At 48.8% G+C, this 26,024-nt stretch overlaps 1 protein-coding gene across 1 annotated transcript in view; it reads right to left on the bottom strand.

Annotated features, from left to right (window-relative positions):
• The window catches only part of LOC138284761 (uromodulin-like), a 199,427-nt gene extending 191,365 nt beyond the window's left edge, over positions 1-8,062 (bottom strand). The window contains exon 1 of the mRNA XM_069223899.1: positions 7,871-8,062. Coding sequence (XP_069080000.1) covers positions 7,871-7,919 — 49 coding nt within the window. The 5' untranslated portion in view covers positions 7,920-8,062. The remainder of the gene's footprint in view (positions 1-7,870) is intronic.
• Between the last annotated feature and the right edge of the window lie 17,962 nt (positions 8,063-26,024).

The following is a 26,024-nucleotide window of genomic DNA, read 5'->3' as shown; positions in this document are numbered from 1 at the left end:
CTATATGTGTTAGGACAAACACGCAGTCAAAAATGCCTTAGAGCACGGAATTGTCAGAAATAATGACATAAACAGCAAAGTTTTCACACCACAGCAGAACCAATGGTGATTATACATTTTTCCACTGACAAGGAGCTGTTCAAGAGGTACGTCCATGGTGGTTAAGGGTCAGGTTTATATGCCTGCCTCTGAGAAGCTAGGAACAGATGATGAGGGGCATCAAGGGACACATGCCTCATGAGGGACGAGCTTTTGTACCATTTATGAAAGGGATGAATGTTCGTGGAGACCACACTGCATTGTGTTCTTACATGTTATTCTCTTTGGTAAATAGTGCCAATGGATTATGTATATCTGTATGGTGAGGTGGTTTTGTTCACTTACATGACAACAGTCATTGCAATCGGTGCATCACGCTGGTGTGATTCAGGATATGCCATAACATCTGCTGCTTTTGGAGCCAATGTGCTTTGAGTATATAAGGGAAGTATGTCAAAATACTGGTTTTGATCTCAAATACTCCACACAACGAGTCCAAATGTATGTTTAACTCTTAGCTGAACAACATCCGCTACTGCATCTTTCCTAATCGGGCTTCAGCCCTGTTCATAGCACATAATCCACCCTTGTGGAAGTCTCAGATACCATCAAGACGGCAATAGATCAAGGAAACCAGGTTTCTTTGCTGCTTTTAGATTTATCTGCAGCTTTTGACATGGTGCCTCATTCCACTCTGCTACAATAGGATAATGTTGGCATCAGAGGATCTGCATTGGCTTGGATTCAATTATTTCCCTTGGACCTAAGCCAATGAATCTAGATGGCACCTTATGCCTCTGAATCCAAGCCTTTAATGTACAATGATCCCCATGGTTCTGCTGTGAGAACAACACAGTTTAATGTGTATAAGACACCTTTGGCTACACTCCTTGAATCCTTTGGCATTCAGGTGGGGTCCTAAGCTGATGATGCGCAGGTTATCCTTACATTAGACGGAAATGTACTAAAAGTCTTGAGTAGTTTCAAGGCTTGCCTTTCCGCAGTGTTCCACTGGATGAGTCTGAGCAATCTGCAGTGCAACACAAGCAAAACTGAGATCCTGCTATTTGGCATACCTCCCCCCATGTGGGATGGTGAACGCTGTCCCAGTTCGTACAGCCCCCATCAGCTCCTACTATCATTTCACGGAATCTCAGGATGAAATTTGATAACACGACTTCTTTTGGCCCACAGATCAATGGCTTGGTGGGCGTTTGTCTGGTCTATTAAAATTGGTAAACGAAATTCCTGTATTTGCTACCTGTGCAGTATCAGAAGATGATAATAGACACCCTTATCACTTCTCAGCTTGATTATCCCTTTATTGGGGCAAACCGGCATGCCAACTCAGAAGACTGCAGCTTGTACATAATGCTGCACCTCAGCTTCTATTAAAACCTCTGAAAAGCCGGCATATTTAGCATCATCTTAAAGCGCTGCATTGGCTACCCATCGAGGAGACAGTACTGTTTAAAGGGCTTTGCTGACCAACAGAGCCTTTCCCCAGTTAGGGCCATGGTACTTGGGGAATAGGATAATTCTGTACCATCCGACTAGACCCCTGCGCTCTTCTGATGGCTTGCTGACTGTGGTCCCGAAAATAAGGAGGAAAAAATGGGGTGGTTCCTCGTTTTCTTTTCTTGCTGCCAATGCTTGGAATTTACTTATTTTCTATCTTTGGACACTGGAGGATGAACTTACCTTAAAATGCCACCTTGAGACTTGGCTTTTTGAAGGGGCAGCGTATTAGATGTTTGTTTTGAATGTATGATGAAACAACGCATGCGCCAACCACTCATGCATGAACAACCCGGTCGAAACAATGACAGTGTTGTTTCCACTAATGCCTTTACCATGCATGCCTTTACAACCATTTTTCGATGTAAAGACTTGCCAAGTAAAGGCATGTGTGGAACGGCATGCATGCTTTTCGCATGCCATCCCCACACCTGCCCTAAAAATACAACTACCCCGCCCCCCCACCTGCCCTAAAAACTGACCCCACCCCAAAAATAAAACTACCCGGCCCTAAAAACAAAATTACTCTGACCCCCCACCCCACCCTACAAATAAAACTACCCAACCCACCCACCCACCTTAAAAATAAAACTACCCCGACCTCCACACACAAAATAAAACTACCCCAACACTCCCCCCACCCCAAAAATAAAACTACCCAGACCCCCCACCCGCCCCTAAAAACAACCCGATACCCCCATCCACCCTGAGCCCTAAAATCTACCCCCACACACCCTAAAAATAACTGACCCCACCCCCAAAATGAGAACTTCCCTGCCCCTAAAAACAAAACTGCCTCGACCTTCACCCCCCAAAACCAATAACCCCATACCTCCAAAAACCAAACTACCTGACCCCCCACCCCGATAAACCAAACTAACCCGATCCCCCTCCTCTCACCCCCAAAAACCAAACTACCCCAACCCCCACCCCCAAAAACCAAACTACTCCGACCCCCAACCCCACCCCAAAAACACTAACTACCCCGACCTCCCCACCCTCAAAAACGAAACTACCCAGATCCCCCACCCCAAAAAACCTAACTACCCTGATCCCCCACCCCAACCCCAAAAAACAAACTACCCCGTTCCCCAGCCCCAAAAAACCGAACTACTCTGAGCCCCCACCCCCAAAAACCAACGACCCCCCCACTCCCAAAAACCAAACTACTTCGATCCCACAACCCCACCCCCAAAAAACAAACTAACCCGATCCCCCACCCCCCACCTCCATGAACCAAACTACCCAGACCCCCCACCCCCAAAAAACAAACTACCCTGATCCCCCACCCCAAAAACAAAAGTACCCCACCCCCAAAACAAAGCTACCCCACCCCTAAAAACAGAACTGCCCCAATCCCCTGCCCCTAAATACTGGAACTACCCTGATCCCCCCACCCCCGCCCCTAAAAAAAAAAAACTACCCCGACCTCCCCCCACCCCAAGCCCTTAATTCACCCCAACCTTAAAAACTACCCCCCAACCCTGCCCCAGCCCCACTTAACTGACCAAGTCCTCTCCCGATGATGACTCCCTTTTTCTCTGCATTAACCACACATTTGTGTTGTTCAGCACATGCATGGTTAAGGCAGAGAAAAACGAAGTCGTTGTTAATGCAAGCGTGGTTCCACTTGTGTTAACAATGTAGGTCGTTGTTCTGGAGTCATTGTTTTTAGGGTTGGGGTGGTGGGGCAGGGTGTGGGGTCGGGGTAGTTTTGTTTTGGGTTTGGGGTACTTTCGTTTTTGGGGGCACCGGGTGGGGTAGATTGTTTTTTAGGTGTGGGGAGTCGGGGGCCGGGGTAGTTTGAGTTTTGGGGACGGGAGGATCAGGGTTGTTTGGTTTTTGGGGAGGGGATCGTGGAAGTTTGGTTTTTGGGGGTCAGGGTACTTTTATTTTTGGGGAAGGGTGGGAGTCGGGGTAGTTTTGTTTTTGGGGGGTGGAGTAGTTTGGTTTTTGCGGCTGGGGGTGGGATGGGGGATAGGGGTAGTTTGGTTTTTGGGGGTGGGGGGTCGGAGTAGTTAGGTTTTTAGGGGCGGGTGGGGGATTCAGGGTAGTGTGGTATTTGGAGAGGGGGACCGGGGTAGTTAGGTTTTTGGGGCAGGGTGGAGGATCAGGGTACTTTTGTTTTTAGGGGTGGCGGTGGGGGGATCGGCAGAGTTTTGTTTTTAGGGGCAGGGAGGGGGGATTGGTTGGTTTTAGGGAGTGTTGGGGAGGTCGGTGAAGGGTTTAGGGCTCAGGATGGGTGGGGGGGATTGGGCTAGTTTTGTTTTTGGCAGTGGGGGATTGGGGTATTTAGGGTTTTGGGGCCAGGGTGGAGGGATCAGGGTACTTTTGTTTTTAGGGGCGGCATGGGGGGATCAGGGTAGTTTGGTTTTTGTTGCTGGGGGGATTGGGGTAGTTTTGTTTTTAGGGTTGGGGTGGGGGGGTAGGTTGTTTTTAGGGCAGTTGGGGAAGGTCAGGGAAGGGTTTAGGGCTCAGGGTGGGTGGGAGGTATCCGTGGTAGTTTTGTTTTAGGGTTGGTGGTCGGGGTAGTTTTAGTATTAGAGGTGGGGTACCTCTGGGCCTTAGGACAGGTGGGTGGTCGCATGCTAGAAACACCCATGCCGTTCTCACACTTGCCTTTAATAGGCATGCTTTTACAACAAAAAAATTGTTGTAAAGTCATGCATGGTAAAGACATTCGTGGTAACAACGTGGTCGTTGTTCAGACTGCGTTTTTCAGGCACCGGTGGTTCAAGCATTCGTTGTTCCATCATACATTCAGTTGGAATGATGAGGCATGGGAAGTTCTCTCGATGGGGGCTTTGACACAGAAGCAGGAAGCTCACCTTTGATTATTGTTATCAGATCAGTGTTCACTGGAGATAGAACATATACACAGGCGGTGTCTAAAGACGTAAAACAAATACTACTTCACTAACTGAGGAGAAGCATATGGCGTAGTAAACATGAGAAACATGCTGTGGTGAAATGGAATCAACCAAATAGGTATAAAGAACTAAATGCAGCTTGCCCAGACTCATATATTTAAATTTTAGTGAACAAATCAAAGTTGGTTTGTTTCTTGCTCTGGATTGATGCCAACATTTCTCAAGGACAAAACGTAAGAGGCATTTCTATATGAAAGAGTCTAGTTTCTGTTGTGACACAAGGCAGCGGGCCCTCTATCATGGAACATATTAGAGATTTTCTGGGACGTCAAGGGCTAGCTAGTAATAACCAGCCTAAATCCAGGTGCAAACTGTGACGCTCAGTGAACCCACAGAGCTTTCCCGATAATAAAGAAAAACAGGAATTATGGAAGGAAGCTAGGCTCCATATGTTTGGTTGGCTTTACTAATCTGTTTCATACAGCATCCCACATAGTACATGTGATATGATATTGTATGAGTATTGGTGAACAGTTATGCAATCGATTTTATTAGTTCAAGCCAGACTACAAAGGGAGTAATCTGTAACATGGTCTGGCCAGCAGTTGATGGATCTTAATGTTGAATGCGTACAAGGATGCTCTTGGCTCGCAAAGACAGATATAGCAAGAGAAGACGATAATGTTAGAGACCTGAGGAAACAGGTCATGGGTCTGGAATGGCTAACAGAGAATGAGTGGAACAGGAACGCAAAACTCTAGGCACTGGCTTGCGGGACAGAGTGCCTAGTATCAGGGAATGGGATGGTACAGGATGACAGCAGCAGAGAAGCAGGGGGAGAAAAGCATGGGCCAGCAACACAATAACAAAATTAAGCAGTGAAGGACGTGTGAGAGCAACATGACAACAACTAAAGCAATAAAGGACGTGAATGACCAATATGGCAACAATTAAAACAGTGAAGAACTCGGCAGAGCAGCACAGCAACAACTAAAGCAGTAAAGGATGCAGGAGAGCAGCACAGCAACAACTAAAGCAGTAAAGGATACGGGAGAGCAGCACAGCAATAACTAAAGCAGTAAAGGACGTGGGAGGTCAGCACAGCAACAAGTAAAGCAGTAAAGGATGCAGGAGAGCAGCACAGCAATACCTAAAGCAGTAAAGGACGCAGGAGGTCAGCACAGCAACAAGTAAAGCAGTAAAAGACACAGGAGAGAAGCACAGCAACAACTAAAGCAGTAAAGGATGCTGGAGAGCAGCACAGCAGCAACTAAAGCAGTAAAGGAGACAGGAGAGCAGCACAGCAATATGTAACGCAGTAAAGGATGCAGGAAAGCAGCACAGCAACAACTAAAGCTGTAAAGGATGCGGGAGAGCAGCACATCAACAACTAAAGCAGTAAAGGATGCGGGAGAGCAGCACATCAACAACTAAAGCAGTAAAGGACGCGGAAGAGCAGCACATCAACAACTAAAGCAATAAAGGACACAGGAGAGCAGCACAGCAACAACTAAAGCAGTTAAGGATGAAGGAGAGCAGCACAGCAACATTTCAAGCAGTAAAGGACTCGGGGGAGCAGTATATCAACAACTAAACCAGTAAAGGACACAGGAGAGTAGCATAGCAACAACTGAAGCAGTAAAGGTCACAGGAGAACAGCACAGCAACAACTATAGCAGTAAAGGATGCGGGAGAACAGCACGGCAGCAAATAAAGCAGTAAAGGACGCAGGAGAGCAGCACAGCTACAACTAAAGCAGTAAAGTATGCAGGAGAGCTGCACAGCAACAACTAAAGCAGTAAAGGACGCGGGAGAGCAGCACATCAACAACTAAAGCTGTAAAGGTAAAGGATGCGGGGAGAGCAGAACATCAACAACTAAAGCAGTGAAGGACGCGGGAGGGCAGCACAGCAACAACTAAAGCTGTAAAGGATGTGGGAGAGCAACTCAGCAACAACGAAAGCAGTAAAGGAGGCGGGAGAGCAGCACAGCAACAACTAAAGCAGTAAAGGATGCGGGAGAGCAGCACATCAACAAATAAAGCAGTAAAGGACGCAGAAGAGCAACTCAGCAACAACTATAGCAGTAAAAAATGTGGGAGAGCAGCACAGCAACAACTAAAGCAGTAAAAGATGCGGGAGAGAAGCACAGCAACAACTGTAGCAGCATAGGGCAAGGGAGAGGGGCACATGAACAAATGGAGCAGGATACAGAGGAGAGGCAGAGTAGCACCGACAAGTGTGCATGGGAGAGCAGCACGGAAATAGGGGGAGCAGACCATGAGGAGCACCTCTGGGAGCAAGGGATCAGCAAAGGAACAAGGGTATGGGCTTGGGCCATAAGCAAAGACAAATGGGGAACAGCTAGAGGCCTAAGGTAGCAGTATGAGCAACGGGGGAGAGGCATAGCCCCGGCATTGGGCAAGCAGTCCAGGACAAGCACAGTGGTGGGAACATAAGTGAACAACAAGAGAGCTACGATGGACACGATGTAAAGGTGAAGAGCAGGACATAAGGAACTGCACAAGAAAAGAGAACAGCACAACGCCTCAAGGAGAATGTAACACATTGCACAGGTTAGTAGAATAGAAACAAATGGAGCAGCACTTTGAAGTCAGAGGTTTGTTTTAGGCACAAACGAGCAGTACAGGACATAGGGACAGGTCAGGACAGGGTCAGCAGCACAGTGCATGGGGAAGCGACTCAGGATGTGGAGGCGTTAGCAGTGGAACGAGGACACGGCATACTGATCTGTAGGAGATGTATGTCTTACTGATAAAGCATCATTATATCCTGGTTCGAAACCTGGAGTGGACAAAATTGAGTAGGCCGTGTATAAACATTTTGAGAATGGAATTTATAATAATTACGTATTGCGCCGAAGGAAGCTTCTTTTTGGTAGCAGTCCAGGGCAACAAACGTTTCTATAACTGTGTAGAAGAAAGTGCTCTTTAGTAATTGTGCAATGAAAATGGCACTTTAGTAACTGTGCAGAGCCAAATGCTTAGGAAACTTTGCAGGTTCATGTGCCCTCTGATAAATATACAGGGACAAGTGCCGTTCGGCAACTACCCAGCATAGCTCGCAGCTAGTTGCTTTTTGGCGCGGTAACGGAGGTACAGAGCTCTTGATGTGCAGTCACACAATGACTTCATAAATACTCAGTGGAATACACTGGACTTTCGATGGGAGTTGACCACAAGTATCCGAAGCTTTCAAGCCACTTAGTGTTTCAATTCGTTTATTTTATTAATTTTTATTTTATTCAGGGGGTTATGTTTTTTTGTCGTTTCTCCGCCGCGTTATAAGACACAGGCAGATCGCATCATAAAAAATGAAACCTAGAAATTCAAGAAAAGTACCAAGATTCAGAAATACTCTGGATTAGACTGGCAGTGGATTCGGGGACACGAGAGGCGTAGTAGACTAGCGTGGCCTTCTTACCTGCTGCCCCGAGGAGCGCAGCCAGGAGGAGTCCGAAGAGAAGCTTCATCTTCGGGGCCGCGGTGCAGGCTCCAAAGAAGCAAGAAGGTCGACCTGTTCCTCGGCACAAACTTCTAAGAAGGAGCCCGAGCCTCGGACGGAGACAGGTGGATGCCTCAGACACTGACACGAGTGACAAGGACGCATACCTTAAAGCCTTTTATACAGAGCACGGCCGTGACACAGAGAAAGCCTGGGGGCAGAGACTAGTGCTGGAGAGAGTGTGGCAAGAAAGGCATAGAGGCCCTGAGAGAGACTTGTAGAACAGAGGAGAGAGACTTCCGGGGGCGGGGGGGGGGGGGGGGGGGGGAGTTGGGGGATGAAATGTATGGAAACAGAGAGACTTATATAAAACAACAGGGGCAGAAACTAAAGCTAGGAGAAGGATAACGTCTAAGGAGAGAGTCTGACAGAATATATGAGACGGCTCCCTGCCGGGGGAGTGTGGGAATCTAAAAAAGGCAGGGAGAGAAAAGAGAGATAGAGACAGACACTGGCTCCAGGGGAGACACATACTGCTACAAGATGCAATGAGATTCCGGAGACTGCAAAATACCACAGGACAGAAATTAAAGCAGAGACGAGAGAGACTGTGGAGAGGGACTGACAAAGAGGGAAAAACTCTGGAAAGGGTCGAGGAGATACACGTGGGAAGAGAGAGAAACGGGTAGATTGGAGAAGGTAGAACAGATAGAAAGGGAGAGAGAAAAGCAGAGAAACAGAGAGAGGCAGAGAGCATCTGATACTAAATAATGCAGGGAGTCTAGAACATGATGTACAGAATGTCCCATTTTTCCCAGACCCTGAAGTTACAGGGACCATATCATAGCAATAAAGGGAAGACTGTACCTGTTCATACTGAACAGGGGAAAGCTGAATACTTACTCTGAGAACGGAAGTTAAGGCCTCAAATAATGCATAGTGGACGGTCCGCCGTGTATCTCAGCAGCATAGGTCATTACTTCCATAACCCTTGCCAAACTCCCACCCACCATTTCTAGAGATCGCTGCCAGACCAGTAGTGATCTCTATGCCTTCACTGGAGTCGCCCAAAAAAAATGTTGCACATCTGCAATGTTTCTTACAGAGTGCACCAAACTTTTCCGTTATACAGAAAAAAATTCCTGAGGCGTTTCGGAAAAACAAAAAAAAAATAATGGTACTGCACCCTTAGAGCTTTTTTATTCTTTTTTTTTCAGGTTGGGACGGAGATTAGAAAAGAACACCATACCATTTTGTATAAATAGAGCCAGTGGTCTGGGCAGTTGGTCTGATGCCTTTACTCCATTAGCCCATACTCAATCAGGCCATGAGAGTGAGTATTCCAATGGAGCACCACCATCAGAAAATTGATGGTCCATCTGAGGCCAATTTCACACACGATACTGACCATGATTACGAGACTGACTCTGCATCTGAGGCAGAGGAGGAAGTGAGAGATTCTGGCAGGGAGTTTTCTGTCCAAGAGTGTTCTTCTGATGAGGAAGCTACTCTCAGTGCAGATGAAGGGCCTGTGTTAGAGGAGGACATTGATGTGCCAAGAGTGCAGCAGCCTGGGGCTGAAGGGTTTCCCATTAGAAGACCTGACACCTGGATTGCCCCAAACATGGAGCAGCCACAGTTACCTGCATTTACTGGTCTCCCAGGGTGTAGAGTCAATACGGAAAACTTTTTGCCTGTCCATTTCTTTCACTTGTTTATGGACGATGTGTTTTTGGAAGAGATTGTGGAGCAGACTAATTTGTATGCAGAGCAATATTTGAGGTTCAACGCTGCCAGACTTAGACTTCATTAATGAGTGGGACAGACTGAAAATCTAGATAAAAGTATAATTTCCAGCTAGAGTTGTTACCAAATTAAAAAAAATAACACTTCAAGAATACCTAAACAATATCTACATATCTACATATATATATATATATATACATATATATATATATATATATATATATATATATATATATATATATATATATATATATATATATATATTCCCTTAAAAAAACAAAGGTTATGGGGATGTTATAGTTTTGAATTTACTTACACAAAACCATAGAAATTCAGCAGTTATAGCTAGAGTTATTTCAAGTAATTATAACTCGCAGCCCAGGATAACTATAACTCATGCCCCTGCCGTGCATAGTTCACTGCATCCAACCCCTCATAATCACCCAAACCTGCATGCATAAGCCTTTGAGTGGGTCTGTGAGCATGATTACCTTAGTGGGTTTGTGAGTGGGTGCATGATTCTCTGAATGTGTATGTGAGTGTATGCATGACTCTTTGAGTAGGTCTGTGAGTTGATGCATGACTGTCTGAGGGTCTGTGAGTTGGAACATTATTGTCTGAGTGGGTCTGTGATTGGGTGCATGAGTGTCTGAGTGGGTCTGTGAATGGGTGTGTGACGGTCAGAGTAGGTCTGTGAGTAGATGCGTGAGTGGGTCTGTGAGTGGGTGAATGAGGGTCTGAGTCAGTTTGTGATTATGGTGTGTGAGTGTCTCAGTGGTTTTGTGAGTGAGTACATGAGTCTCTGAGTCAGTCTATGAGAGGCTGCATGAGTATCCGAGTAAGTGTCTGAACGCATCTGTGAGTGGGTGTGTAAGTGTCTGTGTGGGTGTATCAGGAGTTGTGTGAGTGACTCAGCCACAATGGAACCTCACCTGTCCTTTAATCCACGAAGAGTTCAAATTTTTGCACAAAATATCTACCCAACTGGAGTTCTTTCTGCCTCTTTGGGTAAATATCCAGTACGTGATCTATACTACAGCTGCATAGTGGACCACAGACATATGTCTCCAACGACTTTGTGTGCATTTGGCAATGTGATAGTGACTCATGCGTCTTTCTCCAAAATTCTATTATAACATAAATCCTCCTACAGAGAGGCCAACAAGACTACAAAGACATACATCTCCACCAAAACAGGGCCCTTTCTTTTATCTATATGACATAAGAGCTTCTTTGTTTTGTGGAGATGTCCTCATATACATTGGCATCAAGAAAATGCCACCAAAATCAATGGGAAACACACAGGGGGACCCTTTGGTAAGCTGTCCATCATCCTCATAATAGCTGGAAAGACCTTTGCATACTACTAAAGTGGATGGGGCGGGGCCAAGCAGGCAGAGCTTCCAAGTGATTTACATACTTGTAGCAATTTAAAGGGAGAACCATGCACTCTGCTCTCACCAGGAGAGGACAAGAAAGAATACACTTGTCACAATCACGTACAGATTGCGCTCCAATAGAACAACAATACATTCACCTCCACAGTGGATTTCAGATCATTTTTCAATATGGAATTGCAGAGTAAACACACTTAATAGAAGAGGGGGGCTTCCCTGGGCTGATCGTGGCTCGAGAAGCCCATCTCCTGTGGCCTGGACTCCATTCAATAGAGGTGGGGGGCACACGGACCCACTCCACGGGCCGATCTCTGCCCCAGGGACCCCATCCCCCGGGGCCTAGCCTTCATTCAATAGAGGATGGGGCCCCAAGGCCCCCCTCCCTCGGCCAATTTTGGCCCTGGGGAATCCATCCCCTGGGACCTGGCCATAAACAAACAGAGGAGGTGGGCCACAAGGCCACCCTCACCTGGACAATTTTGGCCCAGGACCCCACTTCCCCCATGGCCCAACCATAAACAAATGGAGGAGGGTGGCCATGCGGGCCTCTTCCCCAGGCCAATTTTGTCCCCAGGGACTCTATCCCCTGGGGTCTGGCCTTCATTCAATAGTGGAGTGGGGCTGCCTGCCCCCCCTCCCCAGGCTGATTTCCTCTGGGGCCCGACCATAAACAAATGGAAAAGGGGGCTGCCGTCCCTTGGCCGATTTTGGCCCCAGGGACCTGAGACCCCAGGGCCCAGCCTTCATTCTATGGTGAAGGGGGGACCATGAGGTCCCCCTAAATGGGCTGATTTATGGCAGGGGACCCCATCCACCAGAGCCCGGATATGTCTCCTGGGTGCAATAGGACTGTGGGGGGAGCCTCAAGGCCTCTGTAGTCCCAGCCGGTTCCCTACCTCCTGCGGGAGCTGGCATTGCAATTGCACGCAGGAAGCTGCTAAACATGCAGCTCCCTGTGTGCAATAGCAAAGTTTCACGTCTGCAGGCAGAGAAAGAGATGAAACCTCCGCTTCCAGCAGATGGGAGCACTTTACCAGCTCTCGACTGCTGGAACCAGAGTGTTTGCTCTGACTTGGCGGAAGCTGTCAAAGTGCCTCAGAAGGGGGACCCCCGTGGACTGGGGGGTCCATGGGCCTCCCTCCATTACAGGTACTTTAGCCCGGTGAGGTGGCAGTGGTCCTTGGGGCTTGGGAGGGTCCATGCGGCCCCCCCATTACTTTCATTTAGCCCTGGGGGAGTGGTCTTCAGGGCTTATAGAGCCTCAGAAGTAAGGCCCCGTGTGCACCCCTCCTTTTTTCATAAATAGCTCTGGGTAGGTGGTGGTCCCTCGGGCTCCAAGAGCCTCAGAAGGGGGGCTTCGTGTGCTCCCCTCCCTTTCTTAAACAATGCCCCAGGAACAGGCCCACCTGGGGGCGTTTTTCAATACAATAGCAGGAGCCTGCGCTTGTTTTTTTATTTTCACAATAGTAGCGGGTCCGCTGTGATTTATGGTAAGAATTAAAAAAAATGCTTTTTCCCCCTGACGGGGTCCCTCTGGTACACTAGCACCTGAGCTAAGGGGTCAGGGGTGTACCTACTATGCCCCCTTTTCTTTTTTTCATTTTTTTTTCATGGACTTGGTTGAAGCAGAGACCCGAAATGACTGCCAACATTTCCTGATTGAAGTGTTGGCAGCCAATCAGATCTCAGCAGGAGATCAAGAGGGTTCACAGAGCCTTTGCGTCCCTATACAAACAAATTTGATTTTCTTCAATATCTTAATAACTACTTAACAGATAAACAATGAAGAAATGCTACAAATTGAAAATGTTTATTATGGTACTATTTAATGTGAAACGAACCTGCTCATGGGAGGAGAAGTGCTGTAATTGTTTCCAGGTGTGGGTAATTTCTTGGATTACCAATCCCAGAATGTTGTGTATAAATTAGGACGGCAGGAGAGAAACAGAAAGCAGACAAAACCACCAGGAAGAAGACATTGGGGGTCATTACAACATTGGCGGTAAAAGGCGCTCACTGCCGTGCAGAAGACCGCCAATACACAGCCGCGGTCGCGGTAGACCGCCACAGCCATTATGACACACATCTTGGAATCCGCCGAAATTCAGACACCCACACAATACCGCCACACCAAAGGTCAGCGATAAACATGCAGAAACAAATCCTCCACCTCCACGCCAACAGAAACACGCCCATGTCATTACGACCCACGAATCCACGCGGCGGTCTTACAACCGCGGTATTCCATTGGTGGTACACACCGCCGCGCTCAAAATACACACACATTTACAAAACACCGCCACATTGGACAATTACAAATACACACACCTGAGACACATACAAACACCACTCCCACACACCCAACACAATATAAAACACACACCCACATCACCCACAAACCCCTACAACCTGAAATTCTGAGAGAAGGCGAGAGAGAGAGAGCACAGAATAGACAACCCCATCACACAGAGGCACACAACATCATCACCCACACAACATCCAAGGACAAAACACCACATACCACTACACTCACCACACTCATCACCACATACACCACCCCACACATCACCCACACCACCCCATGTCACGCCAAAGACACCCCCACTTCTCCGAGGAGGAGCTCAGGGTCATGTTGGAGGAAATCCTCCGGGTAGAGCCACAACTATTTGGCTCACAGGTACAGCACACATCAATAGCCAGGAAGATGGAGCTATGGCGCAGAATAGTGGACAGGGTCAACGCCGTGGGACAGCACCCACATCGCAGTGCAGCGGACTGGCGGCGGACCCCCATGTCCTCCCCCACAACTAACAACATGGGAGGAGCAAGTCTTGACCATCTTGCATCCTGAGGGCCTCAGAGGCGTCTGGACACTGGTAAGTCAAATCTTAACTATCACTTCCCCCACCCTACCTGCATGCTATCACACACCCCCACCCTCACCCCCCCCTATCACCCAAACTCCTCACTAATGTACCCATGACACCAACCACCCATCCCAACCCCAAGCCCTGCATGACACAACTAAGCATGGACACCCATCACTAAAGCATGCCCACTGCACATACCCAGAACACCCCCCCAACCATCAGCACACAAGCCCCCACACACGAATGCCTGCACTGGGGTTCACGCACACCCAACCATTGCACACCACGAAACACACACATGCAATAATCATGTTCTTATACCCCCGCAGGAACCCGAAGGAACGTCACCACACCAGAGGGTCCAGACAACACCACTCCACCCCCAGAAGAGGCCCACAGTGACGATAGCAGCTCTGCCCTACTGGATCTTGATGACCAGCCCGGACCATCGTGGGCCTCAGGACAGTCGGTTCCCCTTGCCCAGCCACAGCCCAACACCGAACTTCCACTCTCTGTTAACACCAGCACAGCACCCACCCAGCGGGCCCAAACCTCCCTACCTAGGACAGGTCAATCAGCGGTGTGTCCACCTCTACAGGGCACCCAGGGTAACCCACCACCCCAACAACAACAGGTACCTGGGGGCAGTGGTAGTGGGCACACAGTCCAGGGGACGGAGGCCCAGGAACATAGGGGAACTGGGAGGGCTGCTGTGCGACAGAGGGAGGACAGGCCAAGGGAACCAACTCTCCACGAGGCCCTCTCCTCCATCATGGGAGCCTACCACCACTCCCAGGAGACGATGGCAACGGTCCTGGACAAGTTGCAGGAGACCCTGCGTCTGCAGGAGGAGCAGTATTTGGGGTTCAGGGAGGAGCTCAGGACCATCGGCTCCGCCCTGGGCACCATCGTAGGGGTGCTGACGGACATTCAAAAGACCTTGAGGGACACCGTGGCACTCCAAGGGGCCCCTGACACTAGCCACGACGATGAACTGCCCACCACCTCCGCTGGCGCTAGTGGACAGGACGCCCCGCCACAGGACCACCACACCAGCACCCCATCCCCTGCAGACGGACAACCACCACGCAAGCGGTCCCTGAGATCCAGGAACAAGACAGAGCAAGATGGCAAGACCCCCGCCAGGAAATAAGACCACCTTGATTGTCCCCCCACTGTCCCACTTTGTTACCCTGTCCAAATCGGAACTGCCCCAGCTCCACTTCCAATGGCCAGATGTACAATGTACCTGTGAGACTAATAGACTGGACTCTGCCATGGACATTCCTCCACCATCACCCATCCCCATTTTACAACCCCTCCATCATTTTTTAGCACTTAAATAAACACCCTTGAAACACAAAAAAAACTGGAGTCAGTCTATGATTTGGAACTTTGTATTATCAATTACAGTGTCATAATGGGTTACCCATTGGAAGGCTAACATACCAATGTCACACATCACAAGCCCTTCAAGGATGCAAGCAGTTGACACTTAGGTTACCACACTTGTGAAACTGAAATGGAAGGGGACAACTTAGTTAACAAATAGTGAGTGAAATGTAGGTACAGGATAGAGGTAGACGTGTGAAAGTTAATGTAATGTTAAACCTGAAAATGTACTCACCTGTGTTTCACTGGAAATATTGCTGTATGACTGACTCCCTGTTGTCGTTTTCTTCTTCCTCAGCTTCATCCTCATCACTGTCCACAGGCTCCACAGGCTCCACAGCTGCTACAACACCGTCATCTGGATCATCCTCCTGCAGAAAAGGCACCTGGCATCGCAATGCCAAATTATGGAGCATGGAGCTGGCGATGATGATGTCGCACACCTTCTTCGGTGAGTAGAATAGGGACCCACCTGTCATATGGAGGCACCTGAACCTGGCCTTAAGAAGGCCGAAGGTCCGCTCGATTACCCTCCTACTCCGCCCATGGGCCTCATTGTACCGTTTCTCTGCCCTGGTCCTGGGATTCCTCACTGGGTCAATAGCCAGGAAAGGCTGGGGTAACCAGAGTTCCTCAATAGCCATACACAGTGCCTCTGGAGTTGACCCATCATATCAGGGATGCTGCTATTGCGCAGGATGTAGGCGTCATGCACAGAGCCAGGGAACATAGCATTTACCTGCGAGATGTACTGGTCAGCCAAACAGACCATCTGGACATTCATCGAATGATAACTCTTCCTGTTCCTGTACACCTGTTCACTCCTGTGGGGGGGGGACCAGAGCTTCATGTGTCCCATCAATGGCACCTATGACGTTGGGGATATGTCCAAGGGCATATAAGTCCCCTTTGACTGTAGGCAAATCCTCCACCTGAGGGAAAATAATGTATCTCCTTACGTGTTTCAGCAGGGCAAACAACACTCTGGACAAGACGTTGGAAAACATAGGCTGGGACATCCCTGATGCCATGGCCACAGTTGTCTGAAAAGACCCACTTGCAAGGAAATGGAGCACTGACAGCACCTGCACGTCAGGGGGGATTCCAGTCGGATGGCGAATTGGTGACATCAGGTCTGGATCCAACTGGGTACATAGTTCCTGGATTGTGGCACGGTCAAACCTGTAGGTCACGATGACATGTCTCTCTTCCATTGTCAACAGGTCCACCAGCGGTCGGTACACCGGAGGATTCCGCCATCTTCTCATATGTCCCAGCTGACGGTGCCTAAGAAGGACAACAGCGAACAAACAGTCACTATTCCTCCAGGTATGTACCCACAGTTACACACAAGACCACACCAGACAATAAACCCTTCCTGTATGTGTGCTGAGTATAGGCCTAGCTATGTGTGACACAGTAGTAAATGAAGCCATGTGGGCCCCTGAAATGGCGGCTGCCTGACCTCTAAACTGGGACAATGGGATTGTGGGGTAACTGCGCTGGCGTTACACACCGTCGCGGTAGGCGGTCGTAGACCGCGGCGCAATGCTGCTTTGGTTAACATTGGACCCTATGGGTCCCAGGAGCCAATGAACAGGTGCGCCGGCGGTGATGATGCGCCCCGCCGAGGACGTCACCACCGCGGACGTCACCGCCATTTTCTATCTGTTGAATCACTAGATACCTGACCTTCGACAGGAGAGGACCTACACTGCTAGTGCTGCTGTGACCTCGGTCTGGAAGCGACGATGGCTGCTGCGTCTGGGGAAAGGGCCCCTGCCTTCACTGCACAGGAGCTGGAGAAACTTGTGGATGGGGTCCTCCCCAGTACATGCTACTCTACGGTCCTCCAGACCAACAGGTTAGTACAGAGGGAGCACGTTGTATGGGCTAGGCCTGGGTGGAGAGGCCAGGGTGGAAGAGGGAAGGGGCCAGAGTTCATAGTACATTAATGCATGGGAATGAATGGGCCACATGGTCAGAGTAGGGAGGGGGCCACTCACATTGACGGTGCAGTTGGTAATGACTGCTCCTCTTCCCTTGTGCATGCCATGTAGGTCAGCGCCCACCAGAAGAGGGACATGTGGCGTGCCATCGCCAAGGAGGTCCGGACACTGGGGGCCCACCAGAGACGGGGCACCCATTGCCGGAAGAGATGGGAGGACATTCGCCGCTGCAGCAAGAAGACGGCGGAGGCTCAGCTGGGGATGGCCTCCCAACGTGGGAGGGGTGCCCGTCGCACCATGACCCCCCTGATGTTCCGGATCCTGGCGGTGGCCTACCCGGAGTTTGATGGGCGCTTGAGAGCATCACAGCAGACACAAGGGGGTAAGTACAACCTCATTCTGCGGACTTTCCGTGCAGTGGAGGGGTCTGGGTGGGGTGGTGGGCTGTGGGTGTCCCTAGGCCAGGGTGAGTTAGGTAGGCAAGGCCCCTCTGTAATGTAGGCCATGTGGCACTCTACCCCACCTCAGCAGAGTGCCAATTCGAGGTACAGTTGCCCCAGTGGCATCCATGTGCGCAGATGTCCACCATTGCCATGTAGGCCATATCCCAGAAATTGCATGTGCAGAGGCCAGGAGCACGGCGTTATGCTTGGGGCTGCTGCGTCTGTCTTGTCCGCCAACGGTAGCGGTATGCCATGCACTAAAACTCTCTTTCTTCTGTCTCCCCCCCTTTTCCTGCTCTCCCTGTCCTTTTGTACATCAGCATCATCAGGCGGAGGTACAGTGGCACCGGAGCACGAGGGAGCTGCATCCCACATGGCCATGGAGGGCCACACCACAGACTCTGAATGCACCAGTGGGACGGAGGGCGAGGGGAGCTTCACGTCAGCCACCGGATCACCAACCAGCGACACGGACTCGTCCGCCGATGGGAGCTCCCCTGTGGTGGCGGCACCATCTGTGCGCCCCACTTCTACAGGTACAGCCGCCACCTCCCTTATCAGCACCGTCCTCCCAGCAGCCCCTCAGTGTTCGCCCAGTGCCCGCTCACCCAGGAAGGTGGGCATCACCTTCGCCCCAGGCACCTCAGGCCCTGCCCCAGTCACCCCTGCTGCCCTCAGTGGGGAGGCCATTTTCCTCCTCAGGTCACTCACTGTTGGGCAGTCTACCATTGTGAATGCCATCCAGGGTGTAGAACGACAGTTGCAACACGGTAATGCATTCCTGGAGGGCATTCATTCTGGCCAGGCTGCCCTTCAGCGAACCCTGCAATCTCTGGCCTCAGCACTGATGGCAGCCATTGTCCCTGTGTCTAGCCTCCCCCTCCAACTTCCTCCACCCAGACCCAATCCCCTGTACCCCAGCCCATCCCAAGCACACCTACAGACCAGCATGCACACAAGTCAACACACACAAGTAGGTCAGGCAAACATAGGTACCACACACACCACAGGCACTCACACAAGCATCACACCCATACAGACACAGCAACTTCCACTGTCTCCACTGTGTTCCCCTCCTCCTCTTCTCCCTCCTCCCTCCCAGTCTTGTCTACACACACACCTGCATGCACCACATCTACAGGCACTAGGACTCGCATCAGGACACCCAGCACCACAAGCCGCTCACCTGCACTCACCACCTCCACTGCCATTTACACGTCCCCTGTGTCCTCTCCCAGTGTGTCTGTGACGCCCCTTCCCAAAGAACACAAACGCCGGCAATCACTCACCCAACATCCATCCACCTCACGACAGCCTCCAGTACATGCACCTGCACCCAAAACACCTAAAGGGACACCTCCTATAACCACCTCCTCTTCCTCCACTCCCAGACCCCCTCCAGCTACCCATCCCAGTGTCCATCAGAAACTGTCCCTATGTCAAATTGACCTTTTTGCCCTCACCCCCCCCAATTCATCAGTCCCGTCATAGCGCCTCAGCCAAAAAGCCTCCAGTACCAGTGGTGCGTGTTCCAGGTTTTTGGAGTGCACCGTCCACCGGGGCAGGCAGTAGGACCCGGAGCCAAGGCACTGGCAGCCCACCCCCTGTAAAGGCTCTGTAATTGGAGAGTGGACGACGGGACCGTGTCAAGACTCCTGGTGGGACAACAAGTGAAATGGGATCGAAGGCGATTGGTGAGTCAGCTGTAACTCCAAAAAAGGTGGGGAAGGTCCAGAGGAAGTCTGCCCAGCCTGTTGTGAGTGTCACGGCGGAGAAGTGCGCCATCATTTCCGGAGGTCCAGAAACAACCGCCAGCACCGTCGTCACTGGTCCAGAGACCACCGCCAGAGTCACAGCCCAGGAGGGCCCAAGTATCGTTACTGGTCAGGAGACCACCGCCAGAGTCACAGCCCAGGAGGGCCCAAGTATCGTCACTGGTCCAGAAACCACCGCCGGAGTCACAGCCCAGGAGGGCACAAGTATCGTTACTGGTCAGGAGACCACCGCCGGAGTCACAGCCCAGGAGGGCACAAGTATAGTTACTGGTCAGGAGACCACCGCCGGAGTCACAGCCCAGGAGGGCCCAAGTATCGTCACTGGTCAGGAGACCACCGCCGGAGTCACAGCTCAGGAGGGCACAAGTATTGTTACTGGTCAGGAGACCACCGCCGGAGTCACAGCCCAGGAGGGCCCAAGTATCGTCACTGGTCAGGAGACCACCGCCGGAGTCACAGCCCAGGAGGGCCCAAGTATCGTCACTGGTCCAGAAACCACAGCCGGAGTCACAGCCCAGGAGGGCACAAGTATCGTCACTGCTCCAGAAACCACCGCCGGAGTCACAGCCCAGGAGGGCACAAGTATCGTTACTGGTCCAGAAACCAAAGCCGGAGTCACAGCCCAGGAGGGGACAGGATGCCACAGCCCCGCTGACCAATGATGGAACGTCATGCCACACACCAATGCCCAGTGTGTAGATCGTCATGCCACACACCAATGCCCAGCGCGGAGATCGTCATGCCACACACCAATGTCCATTGTGGAGATCGTCATGCCACACACCAATGTCCAGTGTGGAGATCGTCATGCCACACACCAATGTCAGTATTAGAACCGCCATGTCAAAGCACCGCTGAACAGGCAAAGACCGCCATGGCAAAGCACCGCTGAAAAGTCCAGAACCGCCATGTCAAAGCACCGCTGAACAGGGCAAAGACCGCCATGTCAAAGCACCACTGAACAGTCCAGAACCGCCATGTCAAAGCACCGCTGAACAGGGCAAAGACCGCAATGGCAAAGCACCGCTGAACAGGACAAAGACCGCCATGGCAAAGCACCGCTGAACAGGGCAAAGAATGCCATGGCAAAGCACTGCTGAACAGGGCAAAGACCGCCATGGCAAAGCACAGCTGAACAGTCCAGAACCGCCATGTCAAAGCACCGCTGAACAGGACAAAGACCGCCATGGCAAATCACTGCTGAACAGGGCAAAGACCGCCATGGCAAAGCACAGCTGAACAGGGCAAAGACCGCCATGGCAAAGCACTGCTGAACAGGGCAAAGACCGCCATGGCAAAGCACCGCTGAACATGGCAAAGACCGCCATGGCAAAGCACCGCTGAACAGGGCAAAGACCGCCATGGCAAAGCACCGCTGAACAGTCCAGTACCGCCATGCAAAGCACCGCTGAACAGGGCATGCACCGTGTAGGAATGAATGGACCACCACATCAGGCATCCTTATCCCATGTGCAGCTGGGACAGTGACAGGACAGGAACTTTCACGGGGAGACTCATCCAGTCTGGGCACCAGTCCCCCTCCAGAACCAGTGGAGACCTGCATCTACTTGAGAGACTGTGGCTTTGCACTCCCCAGGATGGTACAGTGGGCAAACCACCCACTGTAAAGACTTGAGAGACTGTGGCTTTGCACTCCCCAGGATGGTACAGTGGGCAAACCACCCACTGAAGAGACTTGAGAGACTGTGGCTTTGCACTCCCCAGGATACATCAATGGGCATGGAGCCCCGTCGTGGATCTGGCTCTGCATTCATGTGGCTGAGGTGTCCCCCCTTCCCTTCCCCCTGAGGTGCCTGTAGTGTTTCTATCTGATTCCCCGGCAGTGTTCTCTCGGATTTTGGTCAGGTATCTATTGCGGGCCTCGCCCATGCTTTTTTGGACTGTTGGTGCACGGACATTGTTGTGTACATATCTGCACTACTTCTCGGATTGTATGTGTAAGTTAGAGTGATTTTGAGATATATATCTGTATATTTTTGTATGACATGTATATTGGCACATTACAATGTTTGGCCGAATTTCGCATTGTCTTTGCATTCTTCCGGGGGGATTGTCGGTTGTTAATGTGATTTTTGTGACTGCATTGGTGTGTATGTTGTCTAATGCGAGGGTGGGGGTGGGGGTGTTTGGTGGGTGTCCCCCTGACTTTTGCCACCCTCCTCCCCTGTGTCATAGATGCAGTACTCACCGGTATCTTCTGCGCCTACGTAGCTGTTGGTCGTAAAGGAGCAGAAAGACAAGGGCAGGGAGTATTTGGAGTTCCGGGTCCATGGAGTCCTCGTTCCTCGTGGGATGTGTTCAGGTGAGCGTTATCCCATTACAGAAACTGTTTCCGCCGTGTTTTTATCCACGGTGAATCCGCCCCGGAAAAGGTGGCGGATTGGCGGGTTGTAATAGTGTGGGCGGTACATTGTCTTCCGCCTGTCTGTTGGCGGTAACCGCTGCGCTGCTTGTCTGTACCGCCGTGGCGGGCGGTGTGTTAAAATGGCTGTCTTTGTTGGCGGTTTCCGCCAGGGTCATAATTCCCTTTTTTTGTCCGTCGGCCTATTTGCGGTATTACTGCACCTTTTACACCATCCGCCAGGGTTATAATGACCACCATTATGTCGAAACGCATCGTGGTGTCTGTCGGAAAGCAAGTTTTTGTGTATGAATTATTTCAGTAGAGACAGTACCTTGCTTTAAGGACTGTGGATATTTTTGGAGTGAGCAAGGAAATATTTACTTCCTGCATGTGTACATTAGTGTGTACATTAGACTGGAAGATAATGGAATTATCTGAGTTCCAAAAACGCCTGGTGCCCCCCCAGAATGAGCCACTATCTTGTCAGAAAAATATGGTGAGCAGATGCCTCTTTAGTTTCTTACATAGGTGATGCAGCCCTAAATATGGGGTCCGGAGACTGCGTGTTTTACTTTAGTTTATATAGTTGAAAGTATGTTGAGAAGAAAATGGTCTGATGGTTTACATTTTACAAGGAAACACAGGGACATTCAGAATGTTGTTTTAAAGGGCACGATCTGTTATGAACGTGGTGAATTGCGCAACGATATATACTATCCTAATTTGGAGTGAAAGACAGATGCTTAAGGAGAACAACTCTGCAGTGTTTAAATGGATGAAACGTCTTGGAGAATGATATTTATGTAAGCACATACTTTCACAAGGATGAAGAAATGCTACGAATTGAAAATGTTTATTATTGTATTATTTAAAGTGAAACGAACGTGCTCATGGGAGGAGAAGTGTCGTAATTGTTTCCAGGTGTGGGTAATTTCTTGGACTACCAATCCTAGAATGTTGTGTATAAATTAGGATGGCAGGAGAGGAACGGAAAGAGCAGACAAAACCACCTGAAAGAAGACATTATGTTGAAATGCGTTGTGGTGTCTGTTGGAAAGCTTTCATTAAGGAAATAAATGAAAAGTAATTATTGCAGCCTCCGGGAGTGCAGCGTCGTTCTTCTGTGGTTATATATGTGGGTTCTGGTCTTAACCCTAACGCTGCACCGGCAGAGGGGCGCTTCGCTATTCAAGTCCAAGTTTTTGTGTATATATATCTATATCTATAGATATATATAGTTCCCAAAGTTTGCCCATCAGACAGAGACGCAATCCCGTTCAGGGCCAGCAAAAACAAATCTGATAATTTCATGATAATTTCCCTCCATTTCACCTGACGCGTCTCGGACAGCATCGACCTTTTTCAAAGGTGAGAGAGAGCACACCAACAAAACTGACATGGATTACAAAATTCAAAATTCACTCTGCACAAGATTGTTCCTGCCCTCAAGTGGGCTCCCAAATACGTTACCAGTACTGGTGCATCCTGGAATTAGTAGTCCGCACAGCACAATTCTTACTCTTCAGTGGGCTTGCGGTGCTAATTTTTTTCACCTGCCAGTGGACCTTGTAATATCATGAAAACCGGTTTGCTCCATTCATTATTCCATGCCTGCCAGAACGGTCCATAATGTGGCTGTCCATTTCAAAGCCACCCGGACCCACTCCCATTCCTGGTGGTGCATATTTGTCAGATGTTCACAAACTTCCTCCAAATCAAACGCTCCACTGCTTTATCGCACTCTATCCCGCAACCATGCAGGACACAAAAACAAACAAGAGATTTCTTCCCCTCAAAAGAACAAAAGAGGTAACTCCGGTAGTGGTGTGTGGAGTAGGTTTGTAACTCCACACCTTCTGTCGTAAATATTCAGCAACATTAAGCTTATTAGCAATAGCCGTTTTTACACCATCTTTTAACATACGATTTGCTCTTCCACAAGACTGTTAGAAGAGGGACTTACAGTGGCACTACATCTAACATCATGCTTTCAAAGAAATGCTGCCATCTCATCAGAGACAAAATGCATGCTGTTATCAGAAGCAATCTCTTTAGGTGTACCTTATACTTGAAACAATCGTTACAGAAACTTCACAACAGTGTGTGTGTCATAATTGTTGATGAATGCAAAATATAACCATTTCGAAAATAGTCCACAACCACAATGAGATTTTTTTTTCAATGTCCAGTATATTAAATAGACCAGCAAAATCAATACCAATTTTCTTCTAAGTACCTTTAGATCATTCCACAGTATTTAAGGGAGTTGTGGTCAATTTCTAATGCTTGTCGGAACATAAACATTCTGTGCATTTCTCTATATATTTTTTAACCTGACTATCAATGCCTGGCCACCAATAATGTTGCCTAATCTTTTTTTTACCGTAGCCGTAATCCCTAAATGCCCTTTGTGTGCAATGGAAACTATTTTGCCACATAATCCAACAATTGGTACAAAAACATCCTGCCTCACAATTATATCATTAACCAACAATAACTCAGATGCAACCAGTGCCAAGGTTTGCAACTCCAAACCTAAACCTATATCACAAGACCAACCGTTCACCAAATACTTTGTAACTCTGTTCCGACATTGATCATTAGCACAATTGTCCTCCAATTCAGTGATTTTAAAAATGTTCTGCGGCATCAGTTACTGTCATTATACACTCAACTTTATTAAGATAACTACCATAATCCTCATGATCCTCCATAGGTAGTCTTGACATGCAACCTGCCCTGATGTGCTTGCACACAAGCTAATACTTTATGTCAAAATTGAACTCTTGCAACCTAGATAACAATCTAATCAATCCTCAAGATGGCTTATAAGAACAACTATCCCCCAACATATAAATCATGGGCTTGTAATCCTTAAACGGGCCAAACTTTGTTTCCCAAATATCCATTTTACATTTTACTGCAGCCCTAGAACAAGCTAGTGCCTCCCTCTCAATATTGCTGTCATTTTTCAGCCACACTTAACATCATAGAGGCAAACACTACGGTATGCTTCTGTCCATTAACAAACTGACTCAACACTGCTCCTAGACCTTTTGAGCCAGCATCCACAGTAATGATACTTCTCTTCCTGTGTGCAAAAGGTCTGATGGCTGAGATATTATTAACAATCAATCTTTTGATGTTATCAGAAGCTTGCTGTGCTTCCTCTGACCACACATATTTAATAAGTTTCAACAGGCTTCTTAGAGGCATAACTGCCTAATCTGGCGTAGTCCCAAGAAGTTCCTGAGGGAATCCTTCAAAACCAGTTCTAACAGTTCATAATGATTTTTAAGAGCTTGCGTATGAATAGATATCATTCTGGAAGGCTTGTATTGCCTCCACACCAAACATTTGATCCATTAATTCCTGAAAAACACTAGCTGCGGATGCTAGCCCAATTGGCATTTGCATATACATATAAGCCCCAAATTAATTTTTGAAAGTAGGTAAAGGCTGAGACTTCTTTATCAGTGGGATCGGGTGATATGCTGACCTCAAATATTTGGCTGGAAAGTATTTCATATTTTCTAGATTTGCCAGAATATCAAGAATTCTGGGTAGGATATGACAATCCACCAGTATATTGCAGTTCACACTCAAATCTGCACACAAATGCCATGTCCCCAAGTTATTCACGGGTAGTCACAGCACCTGACACCCATTCAGATGATTTGACAGATGTAATAATACTTTTTGTATACATTTTCTCTAATAGCCTTTTCAAAGCGTGTTTCACTGAAATAGGAAACTGTCTAACCTTTTGAAGCACAGGTGTAGCATTACCTTTCAATTTAATAGAGTGTTCAAAACCTTTCACCAGTCCTGCATTGTTCTCAAATACTTGTTTATATTGTTTGATCAATCCATTACACTCTCATGTGTGTACGAATTCTCCACTGACAAAACAGGATAGTCCTGTAGGACCACTGATCCTTTGTGATGTGGTTTAAGTCTCATACTCAATTCTGCCTGATCCTGCCAACCCAACATGTTCCATCCATTTTGTGCAACATACACTTTGGTGAAAATGTTCTTCCTTTAAATTGTACTATATCTGTAAAATATAATTTCATAACGATCTCATACTCCTCAAATGCTTTTGGATTAACATCTGTAGGTTTCAACAACCTTTTGCTAACAAATTTTCAAAGATGACATCAGTGAGAACAGTGATAGGTAAACCAGAATCA

The sequence above is a fragment of the Pleurodeles waltl genome, chromosome 3_1 (genome assembly GCF_031143425.1).
Source record: "Pleurodeles waltl isolate 20211129_DDA chromosome 3_1, aPleWal1.hap1.20221129, whole genome shotgun sequence".
Taxonomy (NCBI): Eukaryota; Metazoa; Chordata; class Amphibia; order Caudata; family Salamandridae; genus Pleurodeles; species Pleurodeles waltl.
Note: the sequence above shows the minus strand (reverse complement) of the source record. Positions and strands in the feature narration are given on the sequence as shown.